At 44.3% G+C, this 25,093-nt stretch overlaps 3 protein-coding genes across 3 annotated transcripts; 2 read left to right on the forward strand and 1 right to left on the reverse strand.

The window, feature by feature from the left end:
- The first annotated feature begins 364 nt into the window (after positions 1 to 364).
- Positions 365 to 3,165, forward strand: hey1 (hes-related family bHLH transcription factor with YRPW motif 1). Its single transcript, XM_037473954.2, has 5 exons — positions 365 to 562; positions 674 to 749; positions 907 to 990; positions 1,116 to 1,197; positions 1,462 to 3,165. Exons 1-5 carry the CDS (start codon positions 477 to 479, stop codon positions 2,124 to 2,126), a joined length of 993 nt encoding a protein of 330 aa, XP_037329851.2. The 5' UTR covers positions 365 to 476; the 3' UTR covers positions 2,127 to 3,165.
- A 1,555-nt stretch (positions 3,166 to 4,720) lies between these two features.
- On the reverse strand, positions 4,721 to 13,258 carry stmn2b (stathmin 2b). The gene is made up of 5 exons (XM_037473956.2): positions 13,086 to 13,258; positions 7,767 to 7,862; positions 7,477 to 7,649; positions 6,687 to 6,878; positions 4,721 to 6,465 (listed from the first exon to the last, which is right to left on the reverse strand). The coding sequence occupies exons 1-5, from the start codon at positions 13,102 to 13,104 to the stop codon at positions 6,406 to 6,408; spliced, it is 540 nt and encodes a 179-aa protein (XP_037329853.1). The 5' UTR covers positions 13,105 to 13,258; the 3' UTR covers positions 4,721 to 6,405.
- A 1,945-nt stretch (positions 13,259 to 15,203) lies between these two features.
- si:dkeyp-120h9.1 (Y+L amino acid transporter 2-like) lies at positions 15,204 to 25,013 on the forward strand. Its single transcript, XM_037473952.2, has 12 exons — positions 15,204 to 15,337; positions 16,582 to 16,946; positions 17,679 to 17,854; positions 18,387 to 18,529; positions 19,145 to 19,270; positions 19,411 to 19,555; positions 20,113 to 20,236; positions 20,815 to 20,918; positions 21,053 to 21,149; positions 21,250 to 21,399; positions 22,393 to 22,576; positions 23,458 to 25,013. The coding sequence occupies exons 2-12, from the start codon at positions 16,818 to 16,820 to the stop codon at positions 23,550 to 23,552; spliced, it is 1,473 nt and encodes a 490-aa protein (XP_037329849.1). The 5' UTR covers positions 15,204 to 15,337; positions 16,582 to 16,817; the 3' UTR covers positions 23,553 to 25,013.
- The last annotated feature ends 80 nt before the right edge of the window (positions 25,014 to 25,093 follow it).

Genomic DNA, 25,093 nt, shown 5'->3' on the forward strand with positions numbered 1-25,093 from the left:
AGTCACGCACCATTTTCCTTAGTGGACATTTCTAACTGCGGTTTGCAAGGACACAAATAAACTTAATCTGAAAATTGAAACCACAAAGGAGTTCTCAGAAATAGACATTCGCAGACCATGATTTCTGTTTAAAGATGTTTTCATAACCTCAGAACATAATAGTTTCCATCACAAGACCTGACGCCATAACTTACTTGCACCGCCTTCAGTAATATCCACAGAGTGAGATGTCTTTACTTTTTCTCTCTGATATAGTAAAGCCCTTTGCGACGTGCTTGGGCCAACTGCGCTGTCACTCAAACCCACGGCCGTTCTGTGATTGGTCGGTTTCTCCCGAGGCCCCGCCCCTGCTGGCCGGCAGCAGCGTTGAAATGACACCGTGGGAAAGCTGAGGGCTTCAAACGGGCGAGACTTGGGCAGACGCACGTCTGGAAGACACGACAGGAACACCGAAGGACTATTGTGGACAAATCAAAATGAAGAGGAATCACGATTTCAGCTCCTCGGACAGCGAGATGGATGAGACTATTGAGGTGGAGAAGGAGAGCGCAGACGAGAATGGGTAAGTTTGGCTTTGAAAAGCTTAAAAAGCGCTCGTAACACTTAAATATTTAAGAATTATACTCCAAAAAAGATGGATATTGACTGATCCTGTATCCTCTCGTTTGAGCAGCATGAGCTCTCCCCTCGGGTCCATGTCTCCAACTACAACAACAACTCAAGTGCAGGCGAGGAAAAGGCGTCGAGGAGTAAGTATACACTTTATTATTTTAATTGTATTATTATACATTAATTTGCAGAAGATCCATTTGTGCACTTGGAAACACCCACTGCATATTATTTTTTGGTTCGTTGTACTATTTAAAAATATTCCGAAAAATAACCAATTATTTTGTCATTCCTCAGATAATTGAGAAACGGCGCCGTGACCGCATCAACAACAGCCTGAGCGAGCTGCGCAGGCTGGTCCCCAGCGCCTTCGAGAAGCAGGTCAGCGACACGCCGCACGCCTTTGGACGTCTACAGCACAGACGCACGCACGCGCTGTGCTATGAAACCGCTGTTTTGTATTTGTGCTCAGTTTGATTTATTTATTTATTTATTTTGCATTGTAGGGCTCCGCCAAACTGGAGAAAGCAGAGATTTTGCAGATGACTGTCGACCATCTAAAGATGCTTCACGCTGCTGGAGGCAAAGGTATGTCTGAGATTCGTTCACTATTCACAGGAAAAGGAAACTTTCGCGTGTCACTTACTGATAAAAAGAATAATAGAAAAATACATAAAAAAAAGAACTTTCTAGTCTGTTTAGTTTTGACTGATTTGTGTCACTTCCACATTTTCAAAGCGAGACACATAATTATTGATATAAGATAAACAAAGTTCAGCTCTTGACAAACTTGTTTTGCAGCAGCTCAGGGTACCATGTTTTAAAACCCTTGCCCCCTCCTTGTGCCCTCAGGTTATTTCGACGCCCATGCCCTGGCTATGGACTATCGTGGTTTGGGTTTCAGGGAGTGCCTGGCCGAGACGGCCCGTTACCTGAGCATAATCGAAGGATTGGACAGCGCGGACCCCCTGCGCATCCGTCTGGTCTCCCACCTGAACAACTATGCCAGTCAAAGAGAGGCTCACTCGGGCCTCAGCCACCTGGCCTGGGGCTCTGCGTTCGGATCCCCTCCCGCCCACCTGACGCACCCCCTCCTCCTACAGCACCAGCAGGGGGCCCCGTTGGCAGCTCTGACCCGCAGCAGCACCAGCAGCCCCCAGACCCCTCTGTCGTCTACATCCACCTCGTCCTCCTCCTCCTCCTCATCGTCTTCTTCATCCTCGTCGGTTGCAGAGACTCACGCCCCGAGCCGGCGCAGTGGCAGCGCCACCCCCCACTCGGATCAAGGCCCGATCCGGGTTCCCGCCACCACCGCGGCCCCCGTCAGCGTACCGCACCCGGCCCTGGTGTCCTCATCAGTGTCCAAGCTGTCCCCTCCTCTCCTCTCCTCCCTCTCTGCGTTCCCTTTCCCCTTCAGCGCCTTCCCCATCATCTCCCCCGCCATCGGCGCCCCGGTCCCCACATCCAGTGTGGGTAAACCCTACAGACCCTGGGGGATGGAGATAGGAGCGTTCTGACTGAGATGAAAACCTCATGTCAATTTCCTCAAAGACTCGAGCTGAGCTGGACTTTCAAGGACGATACTTTTTATATTCCCAGCTTAGAAAGTACTATTTTATTCCATGGCGTTGACATCACACAGAGATTTTTACCTTTTTATTGCCAATGTATTGTCCTATTTTTTACGAAAGAGAAAAACCGTGAGGAAGGGGGACAATGTCTAAAAAGCAACAAGAGCGATTTAATGCTACTGATCTCTGCCTTCCCCCCCCCCACCCCATGCCCCTCTCCTCATTCAGGAGTGTCACCCACTGCTGTCAGCATAGCTGGAATGTTTTTTTCCAGATGGTCTCCCATCAAGTTCCTTGCTGAAACTGTCCCCCCCTTTGTTTTCCCTATGCGCTGAAGGACCCAGTGTCGGTGCCCTGGTTACAGAGGGAAGGGAGGAGGGGGTGTCGAGGGGGGCGGGAGGTGGGGGGGGCTGAAGTGGTGAAATGTCACCCCCTTTTTTCAGCCTTTTATGGGGTGGAATAAGCAAAACCAGGTGTTTGCTTGACAAAATACTGGGGACGTAATTTAGCTACCGGCCTGGTTGGAATAAACGTGATTTACCTACGACCTCTGAGGTTCGCATGGCGCTCCATTGTTTAGGCTCGCTTCTTTAATTTATGTTTCCTGTCCACAGTACAGTTGACAGCGGAAGCTTCACATATGTTGTACCAGCTGTTCTAGGTTTCTTTTGGATTTCTTATGTAACTGATGCTTGGTTGATATTATCACAGTTATTTTCTTGTAAAAGTAGCAGCATTATTGATCTGTAATCATCAAGAGGGAGCTCTATTGTATGTGCCACAGTAGAACAAGGCATAACAATCCAGTTTCCTGCGGTTCGCCTGATAATCTTGTGTCTCGTGGTAATTCTCACTGTTTGAGTTTGTATATTTTATGGTTGGACAAAGAACAAGCAAGGACTGACCAATCAGATTGCTCCGCTTTTCAGAGTTGTCACTGGCATTGATGCCATCTTCCCTGCAATAAAAGAGTTCTGTAAAATCACCTGAGGCTTCATCTGTGTCATGTTGTACGTGTTTTGTTTATCTGTGTGTGTGTGTGTGTGTGTGTATGCGTGTGTGTGGTACGTGGCGACGCCTGCTATCAGATGAGGAGGCTTGTTTCTCTCAGCGGCCCTCTGTGTGTGCACAGGAAACCATTAACAAGGAGGGGATATCCTGGACAATAGCAGCCCGGCTGGCCCCATGTGCTGCGTGGGAACTAGAGGAGGAGGGATGAAGGAGGGAGGGAAGGTTGGAAGAGATTGAGAACCGAAAGGAATGGATGTGGAAGAAATAAATGGGAAGGGGGGGGGGGGGGGGGGGGGAGTGAAAAGCTGCGAGAAAGGAAGTGTGCACAGTTTTGTCCCTCTGCCATCGTTTCAGCTCCCGGCCCAGCTGCCCCTCCTGCTCCTGCATGCCATCACCTCCTCTGCTCGCACCAAAGGTTTAACCACTTGTCAAAATACCACTCGCTCTTTCATCCATGTACCCGAAATGCACACAAACTGTCTTTCCCCTCTGATCTCTCCCGTCAGTCTCCTTTCTGTTTCCTTTTTTTTTCTTTCATTACCGGGGATGATACAGTGCCAGGTGGTGACGTAAGCTCCGCTGCAGCCAAAACCACAAGGTCAATGAGACGTTTAGTTGAGACAACTTGTCTCTTGTCTCCCCCAGCTGGTCATAAACGGTACTTCATCAACTGGGACCATGGAACATGGAGAGGAAGGAGGGGAAAACTACAACATCCCTTCTGACTTAAAAGTAATCACGTAAAAAAAAATTAAACTTCTTATTCCGCTCATTTAAATATTTTTTGTTTCTCAGTTTTTGCAATTAATGGAATAAAACCTTATTGAGATATATGTACTTATGTGTTGAGGTTTGTAATACTAAATGAATCCACCCGATGGCACTGGGTCATCAGTTCTTTTCCTTGCAGGAAGTTTGAAACCACAAAGGTTCTCCAAACACTGAGCATTTTGTCAGGTCAAATTTTTAAAAGGTAAGCGTGTATATACATTGATATGTGAGAAAAAGGACCTGTGTTCTAATTAATATACAGTTTTACTGTATTTAAAAAAAACACATGGTTTGATTTATATTTAAATAAACTGGGGACCTATAAAAGAAAATCTAGGTTTTTGACAGGAAATAAATGAAAAGTCATTTGCTTTTTTCTTAGTGAGCACTTTTCAGGGTGCATACTGTTTTAAATTTGACTTTTTGAATTTGAATTTGACTATTTTTCGACGTGTTGAAGTGGATTGCAACGCAAACTAGTTCCAATATTATGTTTCAGCTGTGATATGAGAACTTGAAACAAGAAAAAACCTTTATTCAAAGTGCATTGGTCCCACCAGGGGAATTGTTATAGCCGTTTTCTGATTTTAGACACATTCACTGACCAAATAAATGACTCATCATTTAATAAATTAATCAAATGAATTTGTATCTCAACACAATGTTTTGGGATATATTGTTCAACAGCACTACCTGAATTCTAAACTTAAACTCGACTGATTACCTTATTCTTAGAAAAAAGGCACTCTCAAAGCCAGTTTCATTCACTGAACCCCAAATCTTTATTAACTGCTTGCTCACAAAGATATACGTGGAGAGGAGGGATACACACAAATGGACAGAGGAGAGAAAGAGAGAGGCAGGTAGGATGTGATGTTACTGTCTGTGATGTTACACACTGTAATGGCATCGATTTTACATCACCGGGTCAATATCATATGGCACAAACATTCTGTTATCTACCTGCCATATCCGCAAAACACACCCACACACTCACACACACACCTATTGGCTTGCCGTGCGAGTGTGACCGGCATTCCTTTAATACACTCCTGAACACCTTCACAGACGGCAATACTTGTTGTTTTTGATCATTGTTGCAGCTATACCTGTTATGGCTTAAGTATCTTTCTTGTGCCGACGGTGGCGTTGACAGTGTCTTGGAGTGAAGTGTGATGATTACAGCAGGAGCTGATGGCGTTTTGGGCACTACTCTAGCCTCTATGAAATGGAGAAAGATGCCATTTATTTGTAACTTCTCCAGCTCAAGATTCACAGTAACACGTCTAACCTCAGTAGTGTTGTATAGTAAATGCAGTAACTTGTGATTGGAAGCTTGCTTCTGAAGAATATAAGAGGCCCGCGAGTTGTTGTTGGAGAAGAATGTTTTGGTGAGCGTTCCACGGCCAGATGGACAGAATCGAGCGAGCTCCTCTTGAGCTCTGTGCTGTGATTGGCTAAAGGCCCGCCCATGTGGCAGAGCGTGTGAGTGAGCGCTTCTACAGTATGTACTCATGTGGAGAGATGAGGAGGTTGCAGACGGAGGGGGAGGGGGAAGAGGATGGGCTCATTAAATGCTATAGTGTTCTCCTGTGGTACAATCACCATCTACCTCACAGGAGTAGATGTGCAGCGACTACCTGCAGTCCCCGGACAAAGCGAACCGCCCCCCCCCACGTTCCCTCTGGCGGACCTCCCGCCCATGTCCCTCGCTAATTGGCATGAAAACTGGGTGGAAAATCACTCCAACCAAGCACAGATCCAATTCTCTCTCTTTTTTTCTTTTTTTTTTTAAAGATCTGCCGGGTCAAACGAGCCAGGGCCCATCCACGGGGACAAGGGATTGGAAGCGGGGGGGGTGGGGTCTCGCGAGGACGCAAGCGGGTCGCGGCAAACATCGGCTAGCTGGCAAACTCACAACAAACACCTACGCCCGAAGCCATTCTCGGGCTGAAATGAACAAAACAAAAGCTTACAATGAACAAATAATTACATCCATTTTCAAGCAGGAGAGAGGAAACCTATATAGAAAAAAATGGCACACTGCAATACTTTTGCTGCTTGTATCGTACTGTATATAACAAAAAAAGAAGTATTTACAAAAACCAATACCCACTGTCACTTCTCAATTTGATTTTTTTCTTCTCAATTGAAACGGGGCTAAAATATTGTGGGTGGGACATATTAATTTTGTTTTGCCTAAATCATGTTTTTGCTGTTTTCTTTCCTCCCCCACCCCCCATTTGAACCTCCCACTGTGTCGGGGTGGCGTCTCGGGCTGCGGTAGTTTCATAGTAGTATGGGGGGAGTATGGCGGAGGGGCGGAGAAGGTGGGGATATGTGGGGATAAGGGTGGGGACGGGGGGTGTTCCTCAAGGTCGGGGTGGTGGTTGGGGTTGGAGTTGGGGGGGGTGGGGGGGGGTGTAGATCCTGTTGGGGCTTCTCACGCTGTAATTTCTTCTCTCAACTCCTTGTTCCGGCGCACCTCCTGGGCATGCCTCTCCTGGAAAGAAGACACAGATTGAGATCAGCTTTTTGTACACTTCATTTTATTTTTTCTGCCATCTGTACCCCACTAACTTACCGTTTATATAAGTAAAACTGACTTTACAGACAACACAACTCAACAGTTTAATTAATTCACAACATTTAGAAAAATTGAGCCTTCTTTTCCTTCTTTTTAAGGATTTATGACTCAATCATGTTGAGAACTCTGGTCCTCACCCTCTCCTGCAGGCGCTCCATTATGGCCGCCAGGTAAGCCTGCCGGTTCTCCTCGATGTGCTCCATCTTCACCTGGAGCTTCTCCTCGGCCATGCGGCTGAAGGCGCTGTTCTCCTCCATGGCCTTCAGCAGCACGTCGCGCTCGTGGTCGCGCTTCTCGGCCAGGGCCCGGAGCACCTGGGCCTCCTGGGACTGGAAGCGAGAGGGGGGGGGGGGGGGGGAGGGGGGTTAGCGGAGGGACTCTGAGAGCAATGGGTCGATGGAGAGTCAGCAAGATGGAGATTTACTAAAAAAACACTCATTGATTCTTCAATGAGTGAGCAATGTGAGCATGACTGCTGTACCTAATCAGACTAAACACAAAGAATTCTCTACTTGACACCTCCATCCTCTCTGGACATTTGCTATGATTTAAAGAGCATGTATGTTTCACCCATAGTATCGGACATCTGGTGTTAAAACAATGTGAAACTGTGCTATTGATTTGAATGATCGATTTGTTGGGGGTCTGCAGGATGTGCCAGCTGCTTGTATTGACTGAAATGACATTCAAATCAATAAGATGCATTAGAGCTAGACAATGTTGGGTTAAGGTGACTCATGACAAACCAAACAACCAGACATCAAAATACATGTAAAGTGAAGTCTAATAGTTATCATACAGCCCCCGGATACCAGTAACATTCCGGAAGAACGTCTCCTGTTGTTTTGGGTGTTTTCTCTTGCTCTTATTGATCCAAAGGGATGCGCGGCAGCTGGGTGCCATGAAAACGATCGGAAACGTCCTTACTCTCCTCCGTTCCTCGGCTGCCTCCAGTTTCTTCTGGATGTCCTCCAGGGAAACGTCCCTCTTTGGGGGGGTGGTGACGCAGTGGGCAGCATCAGACACGGGGGAGGTCGGCTTCAGGATGACCTCGAAGGCCTGGCCTGAGGCTCGCTTGTTAATCGGCTTGATGTCCATGTCTGCGTGTGTGAGCATTAATGTGTTAGAACGACAGACGGACAAACAAGTCTCTGTTGGCTTTTGATTCAAGCACGTTTTATTTGTAAGATTTAATAAGAAATCCGATCACCACATACCTTCGAAGTCCCCCATGATGTTTTTGTGGGTCTCCGGGTACAGACAAGAGCAGATGAATGAGAGAACGGAGATCTCCTTCATCTTCTCTTTGTATGCTGTGGAGGGAAAATGAAACATGAAACGGGACTGTCTGCATGTGAAGTAAATGCACGTACACAAAATATCATTAGCCTACTAACATACAAAAGGATGAAACATCATTAACCCTCTTCTTCCTCCACAGGAGGTCCTTGATGTAAATAATTATTCGTCCGTCCCCCCCGCCCCAAAAAAACCTCATCAAAGGATCCCTCCTGGAGCTGCCCTGGGTTTTGGAGGCGTTTTGTGTCCTTTGTTTTTTCTCAGAGCTGCGAGGGACGTGGGGTGAATGTGTCCTTATTTGGCCTAATTTCCCAAACAGCCAAGATGCTGCCGTGCCCGCAGGATTCCCCACACATCATTAGCTACGCATATTATTTATTAACAAGTCAGACCAACGCTCCATTGCCTCTCACCCGTTCTTCGGCTAACACACCATGACTTTCTTTTTTGGTTTGCTTCTTATCCTATTTTTCGGCTTGTGGATGGAGGCTAATAGATGAAGGTTTAGCTTGTCAGCCCAAAACAGAAATATGAATGTGAAGGAAAGGAGAGGAAGTCCTCCAACAAAAAGAAAACAGAAACACCCAACCATGTCTAACCTTGGTTTTATTTTATTTTGCCATCTACTACTTTGCAATGTGAGCAGAATTCCCCGCAGGGACAACAGCAATAAAAATATCTGCAATGCACAGCAGCTTGTGAACTATTGGGCTTTCTCCCACGGCTGCAGTGTTCTGTCGAGGTACACCGTCCCATGGAGGAGATTTGCATACAGAATGTCATAATATAGAATAATCCGTCACCCGCAGTAAACGGCCTGCGGGGTTGAAGTGTGCCACGTTGATTCATGATCTGCAGAGAGCTACAGTAGCAAATCCCAAAATTAGATTTGCTGTGAAAGAGCTTCACTGTGGTGGGGTGCGGTGCAGAGTGTGATTGATACAAATCCTCTTCCTCACTCATATGCCCTGCTCACTCTATCCTCTTCTTCTCTCTGTCTCTCACTTTGTGCCCTGCAGACTGGCAGACGCCACGGTAATGTGATCAACCCTCAGATGTAGCTCTCACTACTCTCTCGTGGCCTTGTTAACCCCCTTCCCCTGAGGAGCAAGTGAGATAGGGGGGGGGGGGGGAGAGCATGGATGGCGTTGAAAAGAAGGAGAGGGGTGGAGTAGCAATGGAGACAAAGGTGGAGGTTAGTAGAGAAACATAAAATAGTTGGATTTCTGCCAGAAGAGAGGAAAGAGAGGGTGGAGAAAGACGGATAAAATGTTTTGGCTGCTTCACTGTTGTGGAAACTCCTTTCTGATACGAACAGAAATCACAGACAGGAGGATTAAAAACCAGTAAAAGGGGCAGCTCCCAGTGGGACTGCCCTGAGGACAGCCTAATGGAAGCAGACACTGCAGGTGGATGTGTTGCTTTAATTTGTAATTAGCGGGCCGGACCATTTCTGCTGTCTATAGCGGTGGAAAGGGCCGTCCGGTGGGTTGTCACCGGCCCATTAAGGGCAGGGTATATGTCAAGACTACAGGAGCCATTTTCTCCAACACACAATCCCAGTTGACAGCGGAAGAATGAAGCAGTAATGATTCAGCGGAGCAGGTCATTTGAGTTAAGTGCATACTGTATGGAGCAGATCATTAGAGCTTTTAGTTTGGCGGTTGCAACCCTCAGGAAGAGGCCTTTCCTGTTCAATATTGTTTACATCTGGATTTTGGACAAAATGTTTAATCATGTACACATTCATGTCTTGTTTTATCCGACTAACAATTCCAAACCCCAAACTATTACATTTATAAATTATATCAAATAGAGAAAACCCTCACTGGAACAATCAAAGGTTCACTTAAACAATACTAGGGATTGATCCTTTAAAAAATATTTATTTTCTGTATATTGATTGTTGCAGCTCCATTCTGTATTGTTGAGTTTTATTTGAGGTTCTTTTTTACCATAACGACCAGATTCATGGAAGATAAGCACTCACTGTGAATTTAAAACAGGTCTTCATTTCCCTGCACATTTTTTTCATATCCCTAATCAAAAATATATGAGATTCTCCATTGTGCTAAAATGTGAAATTGCCTTTGAATTTCTCCAGAGAGAAATGATATTTTACTTCCGTAACCGCTGGATAAGCTAATAATCTCCCTCCCCAGGACATAAAAATAGAAAATGATCAAGAATGAAGTTCCACAGCAGGAAGTGTCCAACTACCAGGACCTGTTAGAAGACATCTACTTGGTTTCAGACATGTCGGGTCAGGCAAAACCATTTCAGCCACACATGACAGCACCCTGATGCCGGCGCTGCGCCGGGCTGCTTTCACCCGGCCGGCTGCGCCTGCTCTCACAGAGCTGCTCTTCCTGCCCCCCGACCGCAGGCACCAGGCCCGAACACTGCGCTGCACCTTCCAATCCATCAGCCGTCGATATCTACTGTGCCTCCTCTCCCCCCCCGCAAGCATCCCTCTCCTCCAGCACCTTCTGCATCCCGACACTCGCTCCCATCTGTTGCTGATGTATCCTCAGTCCCAATGTTCTCGTCCTCCTCTCCCTGCATCTCCTGGGAGCAAAAACCACCACACCTCTGTTTGGTTTCTTCATTTCTCTCTGACACACTCTGCTTCTCTGCCCTCCATCTCTTTTATATACCCAGCCCACAAATATAAAAAAATGAACAAGCAATAGTGTTACTTTTAGCAAAATGGCCCAAATTGAGAAACATTAAGTGACACAGACCATGACCGGGAGTATTACAATGTTTACTACCTTCCTGGGTCCTTTAACCTCGCAGCAATATGGGCTTGGCATCTGCAATTGTCATATAAAGCCCCTTTACAACAATATAATCACAAAATTATGAAGATATTACCACGGAAAAATTGGTTGTTAAATTAAACGATAGAGCACCCAGATGACTATGTCTTTTGTGGAGGGATGGGCTGATAGGCCGCACCCTTTGTCCCCCAGATCAGTGCACAAGGCAGCAAATAAGGATATTTTTCAATGGATTCATAATTTTTTGGTTTATATCATTTCCAATAATTCAGAAACTACGCAAATCAGTTCCCTAAAGCACAGGGGGAGGACTTTAAATCTTGGCCACAGACCCTAAGATATTCAGATCATTATCACACAAAACCAAGAAATAAAGGAGAAATAACAACTCAATCTGTTTTAAAAATTACTTAAATGATTATCATGATACTTGCATTTTTTTCCTCAATTGACTAATTGGTGGATCAGCTCCGCATGGATCAATGCATTAAAACTGCAGATCAAAGAGGAAGCTGTGTGTAAAGTCACAAATGTCTAAAACCCCGGAGGATAACATCAAAACTAGGACGCTAAAATCTCTAAACTGTCTCATCCAGATCACAAGTGCATGTTGCAGCATCTCTGGATGGATGTCACCTCTTCCTCTGAGCTTTGTACACATTAAGACAATAGTGATGCAGATGAGATGTCGCTGGATATAATGGGGACTCGTGGCTTAAAATTGATGACGCTTGAGAAGCCTCTGTTCCTGCACACAAAGGAATTGATTTATAGGGGAAGCTGAATGACCACACCTTACAGGACATGACACGAGGAGGATCGGGATCAGGGCTGAAGACGCCTTAAAGCTCACAGAAGTGGTTCTTATAACAGGTCTTTTGAAGAATAGTTGATACATTTTGTTATGTGGAGGCTTTAGAGGCCCCTATCCTCACGTCTCAGCTCAGAGGAAGAACAAAACACATTAAATACATAAAGGTGTATTTATACTGCCCTAAATAGTCTGACTGTGGGTGTGAAATCTCAGAAAGTTGAATTAAATTCCACATGCGATTCTGCTGCGTTTCTGTAGCCGACGCAAACTCAATGACCTGCAAGATCCTGAGTGGCATGATGACTGCCTTCGCCCCTGCGTGTCTGCTCCCTGCCCATCCCCTAAAGCCGGTGCACGGCTCAGAGGAAAGAAAAGGAGGAGGAGGAGGAGAGGGGAACACGTCTAACAGTCGAGGCTTGATTGCCGGTGTCCCTGAGCACAGACGCCATGCAGGACCCCTCGCCGCTGTCTGTCTGCATGCACCTCCATCCATCAAGAGCTAAGTCAAGCATAAAACAAACCGACTACCCGCTAGAGTGGCCACACGCACCGTGCACTTTTTACGCCGGTGTACGCACCCCTGAAAGCGAATCTTTAGTGTCAGATATGATTAAAGACTTCTTATTCGATCAAGCCCGCGGGTCACATCCAGTAATATTTGAATGAACGCATGAATATAAGAAATATGTAATGTGGAAATGACACACAATGAGGCCTACCACCTGCAATAACATGCAATCTGATTTTATTTCTACCAAATACTGTCACATAAAGCTTCAATTATAGTGCAGTTATTCATACACAAACCACCTTCACAGTCTACAACCCGCCTAAAAGGATTGCCTTGTATTATTTCATGAGACGACATTAATTTTCATCTTCAGTCGTAAATTCTTCCCTCGACTGCAAAGCAATTCTGCCAAAGGATGCTCATTTCTTTCTCTCTCTCCCCTCCCCCCTCTCCCTTTCTCTTATTCACGCCCTTAGCGGTCAACCAAAAAATTGGATGAGCGGGTCTTTTTCAGCGAAGCTCCATGCTGTAAGATTGACCCAGTTTTGGTAAGGAGATTTGTCACGGTGAAAGATGTCACACCCTGTGGAGGCACCGGGGATGTTGGGTGGGGTCGCTGCATTATGCTGCGCGCCTCGTCTGAGGTGCGGCGGTCCGCGCATCGACACAAATTCTGCTGTGGGAGGAAATAACGTCGCACTTCTCCCCCCCCCCCCCCCCCGCATCGCCGTGGATTCATTATATTTGATTGCATTCGTTCGCGTTAAAAGTGAACTTTAAAAAAAGATATGCGTCACTGATTTGGCAAAGTGAATCGCATATAGATCGCCGCTCATGTTGATTTAGGATCAAGCAATAACCACACAAGCAAAAAAAGGATATTGTAAACAAAGACTGAATAAAATATGAATACATGCTTCAATTTTGCAACTTCATGTTTTAAAGCAGTGTCTCGCAGTGGAGTTTGGCCGCTCCCTGGAATCTGCCAACCCTCAGCATCCTTTTGTGCCATGGGTGTCGCCACAGAATCTCAAAAAGCATCATCGAATCCGCAGAACCTCTGCCATCTCTGGGAATATATATATATATATATATACATAAAACACAAATATCATGGTGCAAAACTCACCAATTGCGGTCTTAGCCATTTCTTCGGTGGTGGTGCCGGTTGGGCGGAGGAGGCTGCGTCGGTTGCTGGATGCGGTATTGCGGGGCGAAGTGACTGCTGGTAAGGCACTGAGTCAGCAGAGACAGGACTGCCGGTGCGCCTGGTGGTCTGTTATGAGCTGCATCAGGTCAGCGGGAAATAACTAGAACAAGACCGGAAGTGCAGGCAAATACGCCTTCAGAATAAACGCTATGGCGAAGTCCCATTATGAACATTGATGAACAGAGTTAAATGTTGATTATTCTATCAGGGAGTACAGTTATATGATGCATGAGTCCAGAATTAGTCAATCTGACAATTTGTTGGAATTTCATAAATAACTATATTATAACAACACTAATATGTTTGAGTCAAGAAAAAAACTAGAATAGCAAACAATTCCCTGGAACTTTCTTTTCCATTATGTTGATTAAATGTTTATGAGGGTTTAATGTTAATTATGCAGAACTCATGAACCAAATTCTATTGGGTTTTGGAAAAAAGGGTGTATGAATATCTCGTGCTGTGAAGAAATATGATGGATGGACCCTAAATTGGTCACTATTATCTGGCATTTTCAAGCATAGACCGCATATTCAAAAAAGTAATTGATAGATAAATTGATAATGTATATGGTTGCATACAAAGCATGCGTAATATGCATGGAATTGAAACATTTAAAGTAATTGCTAAATGAAGGGAAATGCTTTAGTAAGACTGAGGTTCAGTTAATGTTGTTTTCTCATCCTGAGAAATATTTAATTTTGGTAAACTGTCAATGCTCTATAAAACATATCTAAATTAGCCAGATAAAATGCTTTATTGTGAAATGTACAACAGGAAATTGGAACATGTCACAATCTGATGTCTTTTGCTCTGGCTCCCTAATGAGCGTTTACGTGCTTGCTAGAGCGATCGTTGACGAGCCTCTCCTTATAGGCCTGACAACCCCTAAGTCCCCTTATGGAGCACTCATGTCCTCTGCAGGGTGGGTGTTTCCCTCTTTGTTTCAGGGTTGAAGAACAGAGGATAGTCAAAGTCTCTGTCCACTCTTCACATGACAATATTACGGTTTACATATAACAGATAACATTTTATACAATTTGGATTGGAAGCATTAGTAGCCTAAACATGCATGTTATTCTATGCGAGCACAGGTAAAGGAGAATTGCAGTTTTCATATTTTACATTAAATAATACATACAGTTACCCATAACCCACCATCATATGATGAACGCCTAGTCAAAAGGTCAAAAGCATAGCAGTTATCACCTCCATGAAACACTATAGTCAAATCATAACCTGCCAAATAAGTGGGTGGGATCATTAAAACAACAATCACTAGGTGGCAGCATATTAAATGTTACATGAGTTTAGAACCAGTTCAATCCACACTCAGCATGAAGCGTTAACTTTAACTCTAATAAGGGTCCGCAGTTATCGGCATGCTGGATGACAGCTGAATTTGTGCATTGAGCATTGAACAGGCTACCAGCACCTTCACGCACAGACTCCAACGGCCTGTTCCTCATCACAAGTCGTGTGTTTGTGAAAATAGCAGCAGACAAGCCAGACCTGGTGTTTATTTAGTACGATAAGCAAAGGTCAAGACGAGTATATAAATGCCCACTAATTAAACCGAACCAAGCTTTTAGTTGTGGCATGTGGGAGGCTGTGTATAAGTTATAACTTTATGAACATTAAATGATAAAAGTCGGGTTAAAAGGCAAAAAAAATGCAGATAAATAATGTACAAGATGCACACAGGGTGTGTGTGTGTGTCTGTGTGTGCTCGTGCTATCTCTGTCCCATTATCAAACCGATGAGTCTTTGAGGCTCTTTAGCAGTTTGGGCCCTTTTTGAACCCTTTCCGTAATTCAGCAATGGATGCTGACTTAGCTTAAGGAAATTATTCACAAGTCATTGCAACGGGACATTAAAAACGTAATAACCAGTATGGAGGTTTAAAAAAAGTAAACAACAAGGACACGTGTGTTCAGACTGTGATATTAAAATTTATACATATTTACAACATTCAACGCGGTTTTAGGTTGGTCTTTGGTACGAGGACCCACGTCACTTAGTGGGTGGTGCCTAACGACCGCTCAGTACAAGATGATGATGACGACAAGGTGGAGCTTATTGCAGATGTGGACTGCTGGAGGACTTTCGAAATAAAGTTGTTCACGCCGAGCCGTCGCGAGGTGCGCGACCTGCTGGACCAAACCACAAAGGTTAGACGCCCCCCTCTCTCTTTTTATTTCACTCCTGAACCGAGTTAAGGCGCGTAAAGGCATGTCACCCCGCCGTTGACCGTCGGATGACGTTAGCTAACGTACGTCATATACCACGGCTAGCAACAGTCTACGGGTAGCTCCGCTAGCTTCGTTAGCTCACGCGTCACAGCCGGGTTTAAGATGCGTGATGCGGATAACGGGTTTTAAGGCGGGTTAATGGCGTTAACGTAGTGACACGCGGATTTAATTGATGCCTTGCGGTCGTCGTTTGAGTTTGTGTCGGGTCAGTGCTGCCAGTTGTAACCGGATAAAACGAATTGTTCTTGTCAGTTTCGTAGCCCATAACGCGAGCAGATGTTTAGGTGCGATTTAAGCACACGTGTTGAGTGGAGATGTGTTACATCTAAAGCAGTCCGAGTCCAGCCTGCGTTAACTTGTGTCGGACACGTGAGGGGAAGCCGATTCCTACATGTAGCGTGTCCAAAATAACGTTTAATTATGCACTTCACGTTGTAACCGTGTCGATAGGGGGTAAATTAATCGGAAATGAGGCTGTGACGGTGGAGATTATCATTTGCTCCATAGAGATGCTTCTTTGACTTTGTGAACTAATGCGCTTAACTGCAAAAGCCATATTGCAGACCAGATCCTATAATGTATCATTCGTAATTGAATTATTATAATTTCATTATTCAAGTACTGGGACACATGGCCATGGCCTTCATAGACTAATCATTACTGTGTTAGTTTCGTCCGTTATTGTGCGATTATTAAACAAGGGAAGGCATTCAGATCTTAGTAGCTGTGAAACTGCAACCGAGTCTTATTACTTACTGTAAGTATTGTATGTAAAATAGCTCCGTCTATTTGATGTGGGCTGTATTGCATTTCCCTCCTGGGATGCAGATTCGTATAAATTTGACCCGTTAAGTCTCAGCACAAGGAGTTCCTTCCTTATCTTGCTCTGGGTTATCAGTCTGGGGCTTTTTCCAAAAAGTTAAAGTTAAACCTTGGACCTTGGGATGATTTACATGTTTTTAAAGTGAGTTGTTGATTTAGACATGGTTGTCATTGGTTTTTGTCTCAATTACTTCTTATTCACAAATCATTCATTTCATGAATCTTGATGAAGCAATAATTCAGTCCGTCCACTTAATCGGCCCCTAAGTTGGTATCCGCCTCACTCCTCCTCTAACTAAACAACTGAGATGTGTGAGTTTTATTTTTGTTTTTTCTTGCAGATTATCTCAATGAAGAACTACTCCTCGGATTCAACAGTGACTGTTTTCAAACGTCCACACGTCTCCGCCTACCAGTGACACCTCTCCCCTCCCTTTCTCTCCTTTTATTCCATTCTCATTTTTCTGTGCTCTCGTCTGGTCTCAGTTTCTGGTGCTTCAGGCAACTAGTCAGTCTTCTTTTTTCACTTCCCCTTTACCTCATATGAGTTGAGGCTGAAGGCCTGTTACCCCTTACAATGACTGCTGAGGTCGACTCAGCATCTCAGGGCAGCGGTGTGCGGCTGAAGCAGGAGATTTCCCTCCTCCATGGGGTCTGTCTGATTGTGGGAAATATGATCGGCTCCGGTATCTTCGTCTCACCCAAGGTAAGAGTCTCTGCTCTTTTAGCGCGGCAGATAAAGAACTAAATAGCCAAAGTTATTTTTTAAGTTCTAATTCTCCTTGAAGTCACAATGAGTGTAAACGCCTCCCTTGTACCTAGAGAGTACATCTTTTTAATGTTTCTGTGCTGGAAGCACCGGGTGTATAATGCCATGGATTTTAGCAGTATTCCAGACAAGTTTTGTGGGTCTTCACAACAATAATAAAAAAATTGAATAACCACCAAAGGATCTGTGACGCATCTCTCCTGCTTGCCACGTTGTCTTTGCTGTGTGCTATTTGAGCACGACAGTGACAGAGAGCATGTGGCAAACAGGGCTTGCTCAAACATTGGCTCATTAAACTTCTGGCAGCCAGAAGTGAGGGAGATTTCATTCAACACACCTTGCCTTTAGCGGAGTAGAGTGACCTGAAAAAGTGGCTTGCTTAGTTGCTGTTAACCTGCAGCAAATCCTGTTGGAACGTTTTTTTTTATAAAGCAAGCTTCCAGGCGTGTGAGAGCCACAAGTTCTGTCGCTTCCCGCAGAACTTTTTCCTTTACACACAGCACTCAAATAACTAAAAACAAACCAGAGTTATTTTGAAACCTAACCTACTAAGTCAGACAATTGACTAAAAGTGAGATGATTTTTTTTTCTTTTTTTTAATGCACTTATTCTTTGTGTATCTTAATCACATGTTATGTAATTTGCTCTTTATTCTCTGCTGTCCTGCAGGGGGTTCTTCTTTACACCGGCTCATTTGGCCTGTCCCTGGTGGTGTGGGCCATCGGAGGGATATTTTCGGTGTTCGGGGCGTTGTGCTATGCCGAGCTGGGGACTACCATCCGTAAATCAGGAGCGTCATATGCTTACATCCTGGAGGCCTTTGGAGGTTTCCTGGCTTTCATTCGGTATGCTAGTTTCTTTGTTTACTCGCAAGTATACCAATCTGTCTGTGCGTAATCAGATTTGTAAAAACATAAAACAACTCAATCTGTACGTATGTGTGTTAGTGTGTCGAGAAATCCATATGGTCATACTAAAATCTGTAATCAGTAGACAGAACTGTAAATGTGTTCGTTATTGCAATATCATTGGCCAAAAAGTTTTCAGTTACAACTTTGCAGGCCCAGCACTTCAGCACATCTTCACACATCTGAGAATGTGTGTGTGTGTGTGTGTGTGTGTGTGTGTGGATACGCAGCCTAGCACTCTTTCTTCACACACACTATAGTCAACTCGTGAGTTTATTGGAGGCATTTGACACATTGCATGGTAATTGTTTTTCATGCACGCGCAGCACTCCATCTTGAACTGGGAAAGCCATGTTCCTAACGGGAGCGAAACAGATCCATGTTTGATCCATTATTGTTTTCTTAATGCATTTAAACAAAAGCATATGCTGCATGTTTGCCTTGTAATGAAGACTTATTAATCCCGTAGATTGTGGACGTCCTTGTTGATAGTTGAGCCAGCTTGTCAGGCAGTGATAGCTCTGACCTTCTCCACCTACCTGGTCCAGCCCTTCTACTCCACCTGTACAGCCCCTTACGCTGGTGTCCGTCTCATTGCTGCCCTCATCATATGTAAGTCTCTCCCTGTGCTAAGCACACATGCATGCTCTGCTCAACCTGTTGTACGTTTTTAATAGTAGCAGAGAACTGCCTGCGGGTGTACTCTCTTGTGTTTGCAGTCATTTGTTGTGAATCTCCTTAAGGCGATTGCAAACTGTTGAATGTTTGAGTTTAGGAGAAGCTCTCGCTGTAAGGTAGTTATTATAAGCAGCGCTACTCGTACATGTTGACTCATGCATGCTGCATTAAAATAGATGGCCGCACTTAGTCTGTGTTTTCTTTTCAATTAGAGGGACATGTGTATGATTACACTTAATACTTGTGGATTTCCTCTCGACTCAGCCTTAAATGTACACTGCAGGTTTAGTGACTAGAAATCCTAAGATTTGTTATGCGTAGGGCCTGGAATTAAATCACATCCAAGCTCAGATGGGGTCATTTGAGAAAATAATTCTACTTATATAACCTGTTCATGAGGAGGTGTGACTCATGGTGCAACGCGTGTCTCCCATTTGGATGCATGAGTCTGTCTGAGATGCTGCAATAAATCAGCTGTGCTGCTTTTTAGGTCTTAGGTCAGTGTTTTGTTATTTGTAAACAGCTTCCGTTCTCCTCTTCTCTCACCAGGTCTTCTGACATTTGTGAACTGCATGAACGTGAAATGGGGGGCTAATCTTCAGGTCCTCTCCACTGTAGCGAAGGTCCTAGCTCTCATCGTCATCATCATTACTGGCCTGGTGAAGCTTGCACAAGGTAGGGTGTCAGTAAGAAGGACAAATATGCAGAGTAGTGATCTGACAATTACAATTACTTAATTCAATATTCAGGAATGATTTAGCCTTAAATGATACTACTTTATGTACGAGACTCATTACACAACTCTGTCGATGCAGGTTTTGACCAGAACTTTGAGGACTCATTCAAAGGCTCTAAGCTGAACCCTGGTGACATGGCCCTGGCCCTCTACTCAGCGCTTTACTCCTACTCGGGCTGGGACACGTTGAACTTCATCACAGAGGAGATCAAAAACCCAGAGAGGTACGAGGTCGGTTTCTTCAGTAAAGCTTTAGAACAAGCGTGATTGATTTTCATTCCTGGCGGCATTGTTTTTTCTTAAGTCCCCATGAATCTGTGAGTCTGGCATTTTTAAAGAGTAAATTCCAGACTTTAAGCTGCTACTTTTTCCCTACGCTTTGAACCCTGCAGCTTATACAACGGTGCGGCTAATGTATCATTTTTTACGAGCGAGGGTGAGACAGACCGGTGCAAGGTGTGGGAAACCAACCGGTCTGGCTGTTGGAGAAGGAAACCGAGCGGCTGCATGTAAACTCACCATTAATGAATCAATGGTGAGATGTTGGTGACAGCAATGGCAAGAACTCTGGCACGTTTTTCTGCCGCATCGACGCCTGTGGCTTTTAGACCGATGCGTCTTGTATATGTACGCACCTTTTTTTCGTTCTAAATGTAGGTGGTGCGGCTTATATTCAGGTGCGCTCTATAGTCCGGAATTTTAAACGTTTAACTCCGTAATCGGACTTGTGAGTTTAACATGACCGAGATATTTTAGCTAAATCTACTTTTCTCCTTTTCAGGAATCTGCCCTTGGCCATCGGCATCTCCATGCCCATCGTCACAGTGATCTACATCTTGACCAACGTGGCCTATTACGTCGTCATGGATGCAGACAGAGTGCTCAGCAGCGACGCTGTTGCTGTGGTGAGTAACTTAATGCGTTAAACTGAAGAAGCCGTAGCTGAGCAGAAACCAAAGCCGAAAGTCGGCCTCACAGATCCGATTCAAATGAACATCTGCTCAGCCTTCCAGGGAAAGCAGAGTTTGATCTTAGCTTCCTGTCTGAGGCTATTGTCTCTTTCCGTCTGGCTGGCAGCCAGGCTCACTGGTGTCTGGTACGTTGTCCCTTTGAGTTATCTGTGGCTGTAGAACCGAGATGACGGCAGGAACCTCATTTCGCTAAAGAGGTTAGCGCCCCACGCAGGGCCTTGGGAACGTGATGATGTGATTAGCTAATTGGAGAAGGGAGAGTTGGACTGGCTTTTATTATCTGGTATATCATTGCTTCAAATGGTGGACAAACGTCCACTTTGTGATTACAGTTTGGTGGTTAAAGGTGACCTCAAAATTCACATTTTGGCCACAACTCAAGATCCTTTTGCACAGAAACAAAAATTGTGTTTTTCTTTTGTTTTCAAATGGGTAACAAACACTAACCATCCCAAAGAACTTAACAACACATCTATGTGAGCAGTAAGATGCTTTGTTGAATGTGTCCTCAGACCTTTGCTGATGATGTGCTGGGCTGGGCGCGGTGGCTGATCCCTCTGTCTGTGGCCATATCTTGCTACGGAGGCCTCAACTCCTCCATCATTGCTGCCTCCAGGTAAGTCCGAGGCAAACGCCTATACAGATTTACCCTGCTGTCCTAAAAAATCCAAATTCTGCCTGTAATCTTTGTAAGTTTCAGCAAAACTTACAAAGAGGCAACATCTTTCCAACATTTTGTTCCACCTGCAGGTTGTTCTTTGTTGGTTCCAGAGAAGGTCACCTGCCCAATGTGCTCTGCATGATCCACATTCAACATTTCACCCCAATTCCTGCCCTGCTTTTCAATGTAGGCATCACACATTTCTGTGGGTTTTAGTAATAAACGGTGCGTATTTGGTTGTTTTGAGGCCTGTGTCCCTGCTGAGCTCCAACCGTCTTCTTTTCAGGGAGGCATGTCTCTAATCTTCTTGTCTGTACCCGACGTCTTCCAATTAATCAACTACTTCAGTTTCAACTACTGGTTGTTCATTGGCTTGTCGATAGCCAGCCTGATCTACCTGCGCTTCAAAGCTCCTGATCTGCACCGGCCTGTCAAGGTAAGAATTTGAAAGAGCGTGAATGCTGACACGCATGTTTAATGATCGTATTGACAATGACTTCCTGGAACGTGTTACTTCCCCTCATTGTGGCATGAAGTGAATTTGCAGAGACAAGACATGTCAAAAGTCAGACCGGTTTCCTGAGTAAAATTAAATATGATACATGCACTCGGTGACAAATTGTTGGAAATGTTTCTTTAAACCCTTGGTCGAATTGGGACGGTATGTGTTTTAATGCCTTGGGAAATGGTAATATTAATTAATGCAGTAGTCCCCACAATGTCCCCTGCTTAAACACACAATGCATTCATTATATGTTTGCATGAATTCTGTTTGAAATGTGTAAAAAAAAAAAAAAAATGGAAGATCTTATCTTTCCTCTCGCTGTCCTCGTGTTATAAAGACGTATACTGACTGAACAGGGCAACCTTAGGCCAGAATTGTCACATCACAACGTCCCCTAAACGTTTCCAAGTGATTTATCCACAACATTGACAGTCCACAACCTTTAATTAGATGGCGGGGTTGAAAACAACAACACCAAGTAAATAAATTCAACGCGCTGTGGCCTTTACTCTGAACAGATACCGTCACAAAGAACCTTCTACTGTATCTATGTTCCTTTATGCTTTTTAGACCATTCATTCATCAACACTGCCTCCATTGCAGGCCTGACCAGTGACCACCCACAGCAATGGCCTTGAGCTTTGATAACAATGTTAAAAGCCCATGATGTTTTAGATCTAATTACATGGCACACCTGGTTGTCTTGGCAACCATAAAAGTGACTGAACTGCATATTGACGGAGAAATCTGCTGCTGATTAGAGCCACAGCTAAATATTCAAAAGACTGTATTGTTTGAGTATTCAACTCTTTAAAAGTTTTCAACATTTCTTCTGCCCCCCCCCACCCCCTGCCCTTCTCTACTTGCACTTTCTTACTGAAACCTTGCATATCCTCCCTTTGTCTTCCCTCCCTTCCCCTGCAGCTCTCTTTGTTCTTCCCGATAGTCTACTGCTTGTGCAGTGTTTTTCTGGTCGTAGTTCCCCTCTACAGCGACACCGTCAACTCTCTGGTGGGAATCGCTGTGGCGTTGTCTGGTGTACCGGTCTACTACGTCTGCATCCACCTGCCACCCAGCTCACGACCAGCCTTCCTCGGAAAGACGATCGGTAAGAGGCTTCGGCTGACGTTTTGAGATCCTCGTACTTGTTTGACAAATCTTCTTTTGCTCTGATGACTTCACTGTCTAGAAGCATTTTATAGAATGAATGAAAATTCAACCATTCCAACGGGTATGGGGACTGGAGGTTGAATTTCAAAGGGGGGATGCCTTTTTAAACATTATGTTGCATACATTTCTACATAAGTAACATTAGAGTAAAACACTGGCAAATAAGATCGGAGCCCATGGATTTTTTCATGTGACCAGGATGCATAATAAAGCCTCTTTGGTGTTTCTGGAATGTAATTTGTGGTTGACGTGTGTCACCTGAGAGATACACAACACTTACTACAGTAGGCCAACATCGGTCAATATTGTGGCTCAGCTAATTGATAACATTCATCGTCTGCGTATGTGAGCTGTACAAAGTTCCCCGTGTGATGTTATTATTTAAAGTAGCTTACGGGTCTTACTGTAGACCAGCTACCATTGGCACATGTGAAAACTCCTTGTCTAGGAGTTAAGAGCTAAAGAGTGATTGAGATTACTGTTTCAAAGTTCACTGTACTTTTGAGCCCACATACTGAAAAGGATTCTGTAGTGCTACTATAAATCATTTACAATATCACCTCATACCATTTATTTTATGCAAAATGTTGAAACTAGTAATCTTTTTTGATTTTGTTTGTTCTAAAACACTATTAGAGAATGATGCACGTGTCTGTCAGCCTTAGTACATTAGTACACCTGGTTGTGGTGAATATTCAAGCAGTACGGGAGTGATTGTCACAGATGGACTTGGTGGAGATCTTACTTCATTCTCAACTTTATTATCTAAGGTGTTCTTTTTAGTTATTTAACTTTATGTTCTTTCTGTAATCACCACAGATAAAGTCTCTCTGTACACCCAAAAACTGTTCCTGTGCTGTGTGACCTCGCCTGATATCGACCTTGACAATTTGGACCCAGATAAGATTGAATGATGAAACCGCAAAACCCTCTTCTGAAAGGCAGGAAGGAGGGATGGAAGAGAAGGAATGACACAAAGGAAGCAGAGAGCTTTAGACAATCGGGATATAGACGAGTATAGATTAATTTAGCTGAGAATGAAGAAAACTGGGCAGGTGAGCTGCACACACCTCTTCCTTTGTTCTCTCAAGCACAAGCTTTTGATAAATATATAAGAGCATAACCTTGCTCTGCTCAGTACAACCCTCCAAACAGCACTGTATAGATTAACTCGATGGAACTTGAGCACATTCACATGCTATTAGTACAGTGTTATCCGTGTAATTCCCTCCACACCACTGCATCTCACGCGCACACAGCTGATTGAAAGCTTCATGGTGACTCACCCCCCCCCCCCCCCCGACGACTAGGAATCAAGAGGTAATGGCAGTAAGTGCACAGATGCATGTGTTGCATCCCATCTCCTGCGAATGAGTCCTGTGGCTCATTTCAATGTGTGAAAGATGAGCTCGGAGGATTCAAGTGTTTTTGAAATGACCCCTCATCACCTGTTACAACTCAGGATTTGTTCAACCATTTTAGTCTTTAGGATCATAGAAACCTTCAGTAGGTCCCGTCCACTGGTGTACATGCTGAAAGCTGCAGACTTGAATGTTTTGATTGGAAAATGATCTGTCTGACGCCAATGCAAACCAGTTTGTAGTTCTTATTTTGTTTACATCATCTCAATCGGTATTGAGGCCAAATTTTGTCCCCAAAACCTTGTTCTTGGGCTTTCTGACAGACCTCTGATTCAGCTTCTTTTTTTCTTTGTCTTGTATTACAACCACCATGCTTATAGAAATGCGTTCTCCCCGTCTATCACCATACTTGATGACCAAGTAGACAGATCTGTAATAATTAGATTGGTTAGAGGAAGAAGATTATTTACCAAAGTGCTGTTATTTTGTTTATGGGCCTGCACCTGTTGATGCGTCAGCTGACTATGATGATGAATCCGTCCCTAATGTGCATCCTCTTTCTGTTCCACCATTAACCCTTCGAATGCTTCAGGGCTATATTTGATTTCTGGTGCCTTCTAGTGGTAGCTACTATTCACATCCAGGGAGATTTTGAGATTCTTCCGTGCAGCAATCAAGAGCCCATCTGGAAGGTTGACCTTTTTACGCATGCTTTTCCCGTCACTTTGGACTAATGTAACCAAGCGGTTGTGCCGGTTTTCCCAATCAACCGGGTTCTCACTCCTTTTAGAGTCTCCTCACACAAACCGAGACAATGTGCACACGTTGTAGCTGTTATCTTGAACTATTGTCTTTTTTTTCTAACTCGTGTCAAATAGTTTGTATCACAAATATATGTAATATGTGTATTTAAAGATGTTGCCTTGTCAATATATCTCGAGCTGGGGTCATTTGTTCACCGTACACAGCCAAAGGTCTTAAACAGGCTGATAGTTCTTTCTACTCACAGAGTGAGTTAAGCTTGTAGCAAAGTGTGTGTGAGGAAATTACACCTGTAGTGTGGTGTCCTTACGACCTTTTGTGATTTTTGTAAT

Source organism: Pungitius pungitius, chromosome 17, assembly GCF_949316345.1.
Source record: "Pungitius pungitius chromosome 17, fPunPun2.1, whole genome shotgun sequence".
Taxonomy (NCBI): Eukaryota; Metazoa; Chordata; class Actinopteri; order Perciformes; family Gasterosteidae; genus Pungitius; species Pungitius pungitius.

Bases quoted from the DNA above. Each gene is read 5' to 3' on its own strand.
- si:dkeyp-120h9.1 (XM_037473952.2), top strand. From the start codon at position 16,818: ATGACTGCTGAGGTCGACTCAGCATCTCAGGGCAGCGGTGTGCGGCTG. The intron at 19,271-19,410 runs GTAGGGTGTCAG...CTGTCGATGCAG, and splicing joins CCTGGTGAAGCTTGCACAAG to GTTTTGACCAGAACTTTGAG. The intron at 19,556-20,112 runs GTACGAGGTCGG...TCTCCTTTTCAG, and splicing joins GAGATCAAAAACCCAGAGAG to GAATCTGCCCTTGGCCATCG.
- stmn2b (XM_037473956.2), bottom strand. The intron at 7,650-7,766 runs GTATGTGGTGAT...TCACACACGCAG, and splicing joins CATCATGGGGGACTTCGAAG to ACATGGACATCAAGCCGATT. The intron at 6,466-6,686 runs GTGAGGACCAGA...TCTTCTTTCCAG, and splicing joins TGGAGCGCCTGCAGGAGAGG to GAGAGGCATGCCCAGGAGGT.
- hey1 (XM_037473954.2), top strand. From the start codon at position 477: ATGAAGAGGAATCACGATTTCAGCTCCTCGGACAGCGAGATGGATGAG. The intron at 563-673 runs GTAAGTTTGGCT...TCGTTTGAGCAG, and splicing joins GAGAGCGCAGACGAGAATGG to CATGAGCTCTCCCCTCGGGT. The intron at 1,198-1,461 runs GTATGTCTGAGA...TTGTGCCCTCAG, and splicing joins TCACGCTGCTGGAGGCAAAG to GTTATTTCGACGCCCATGCC.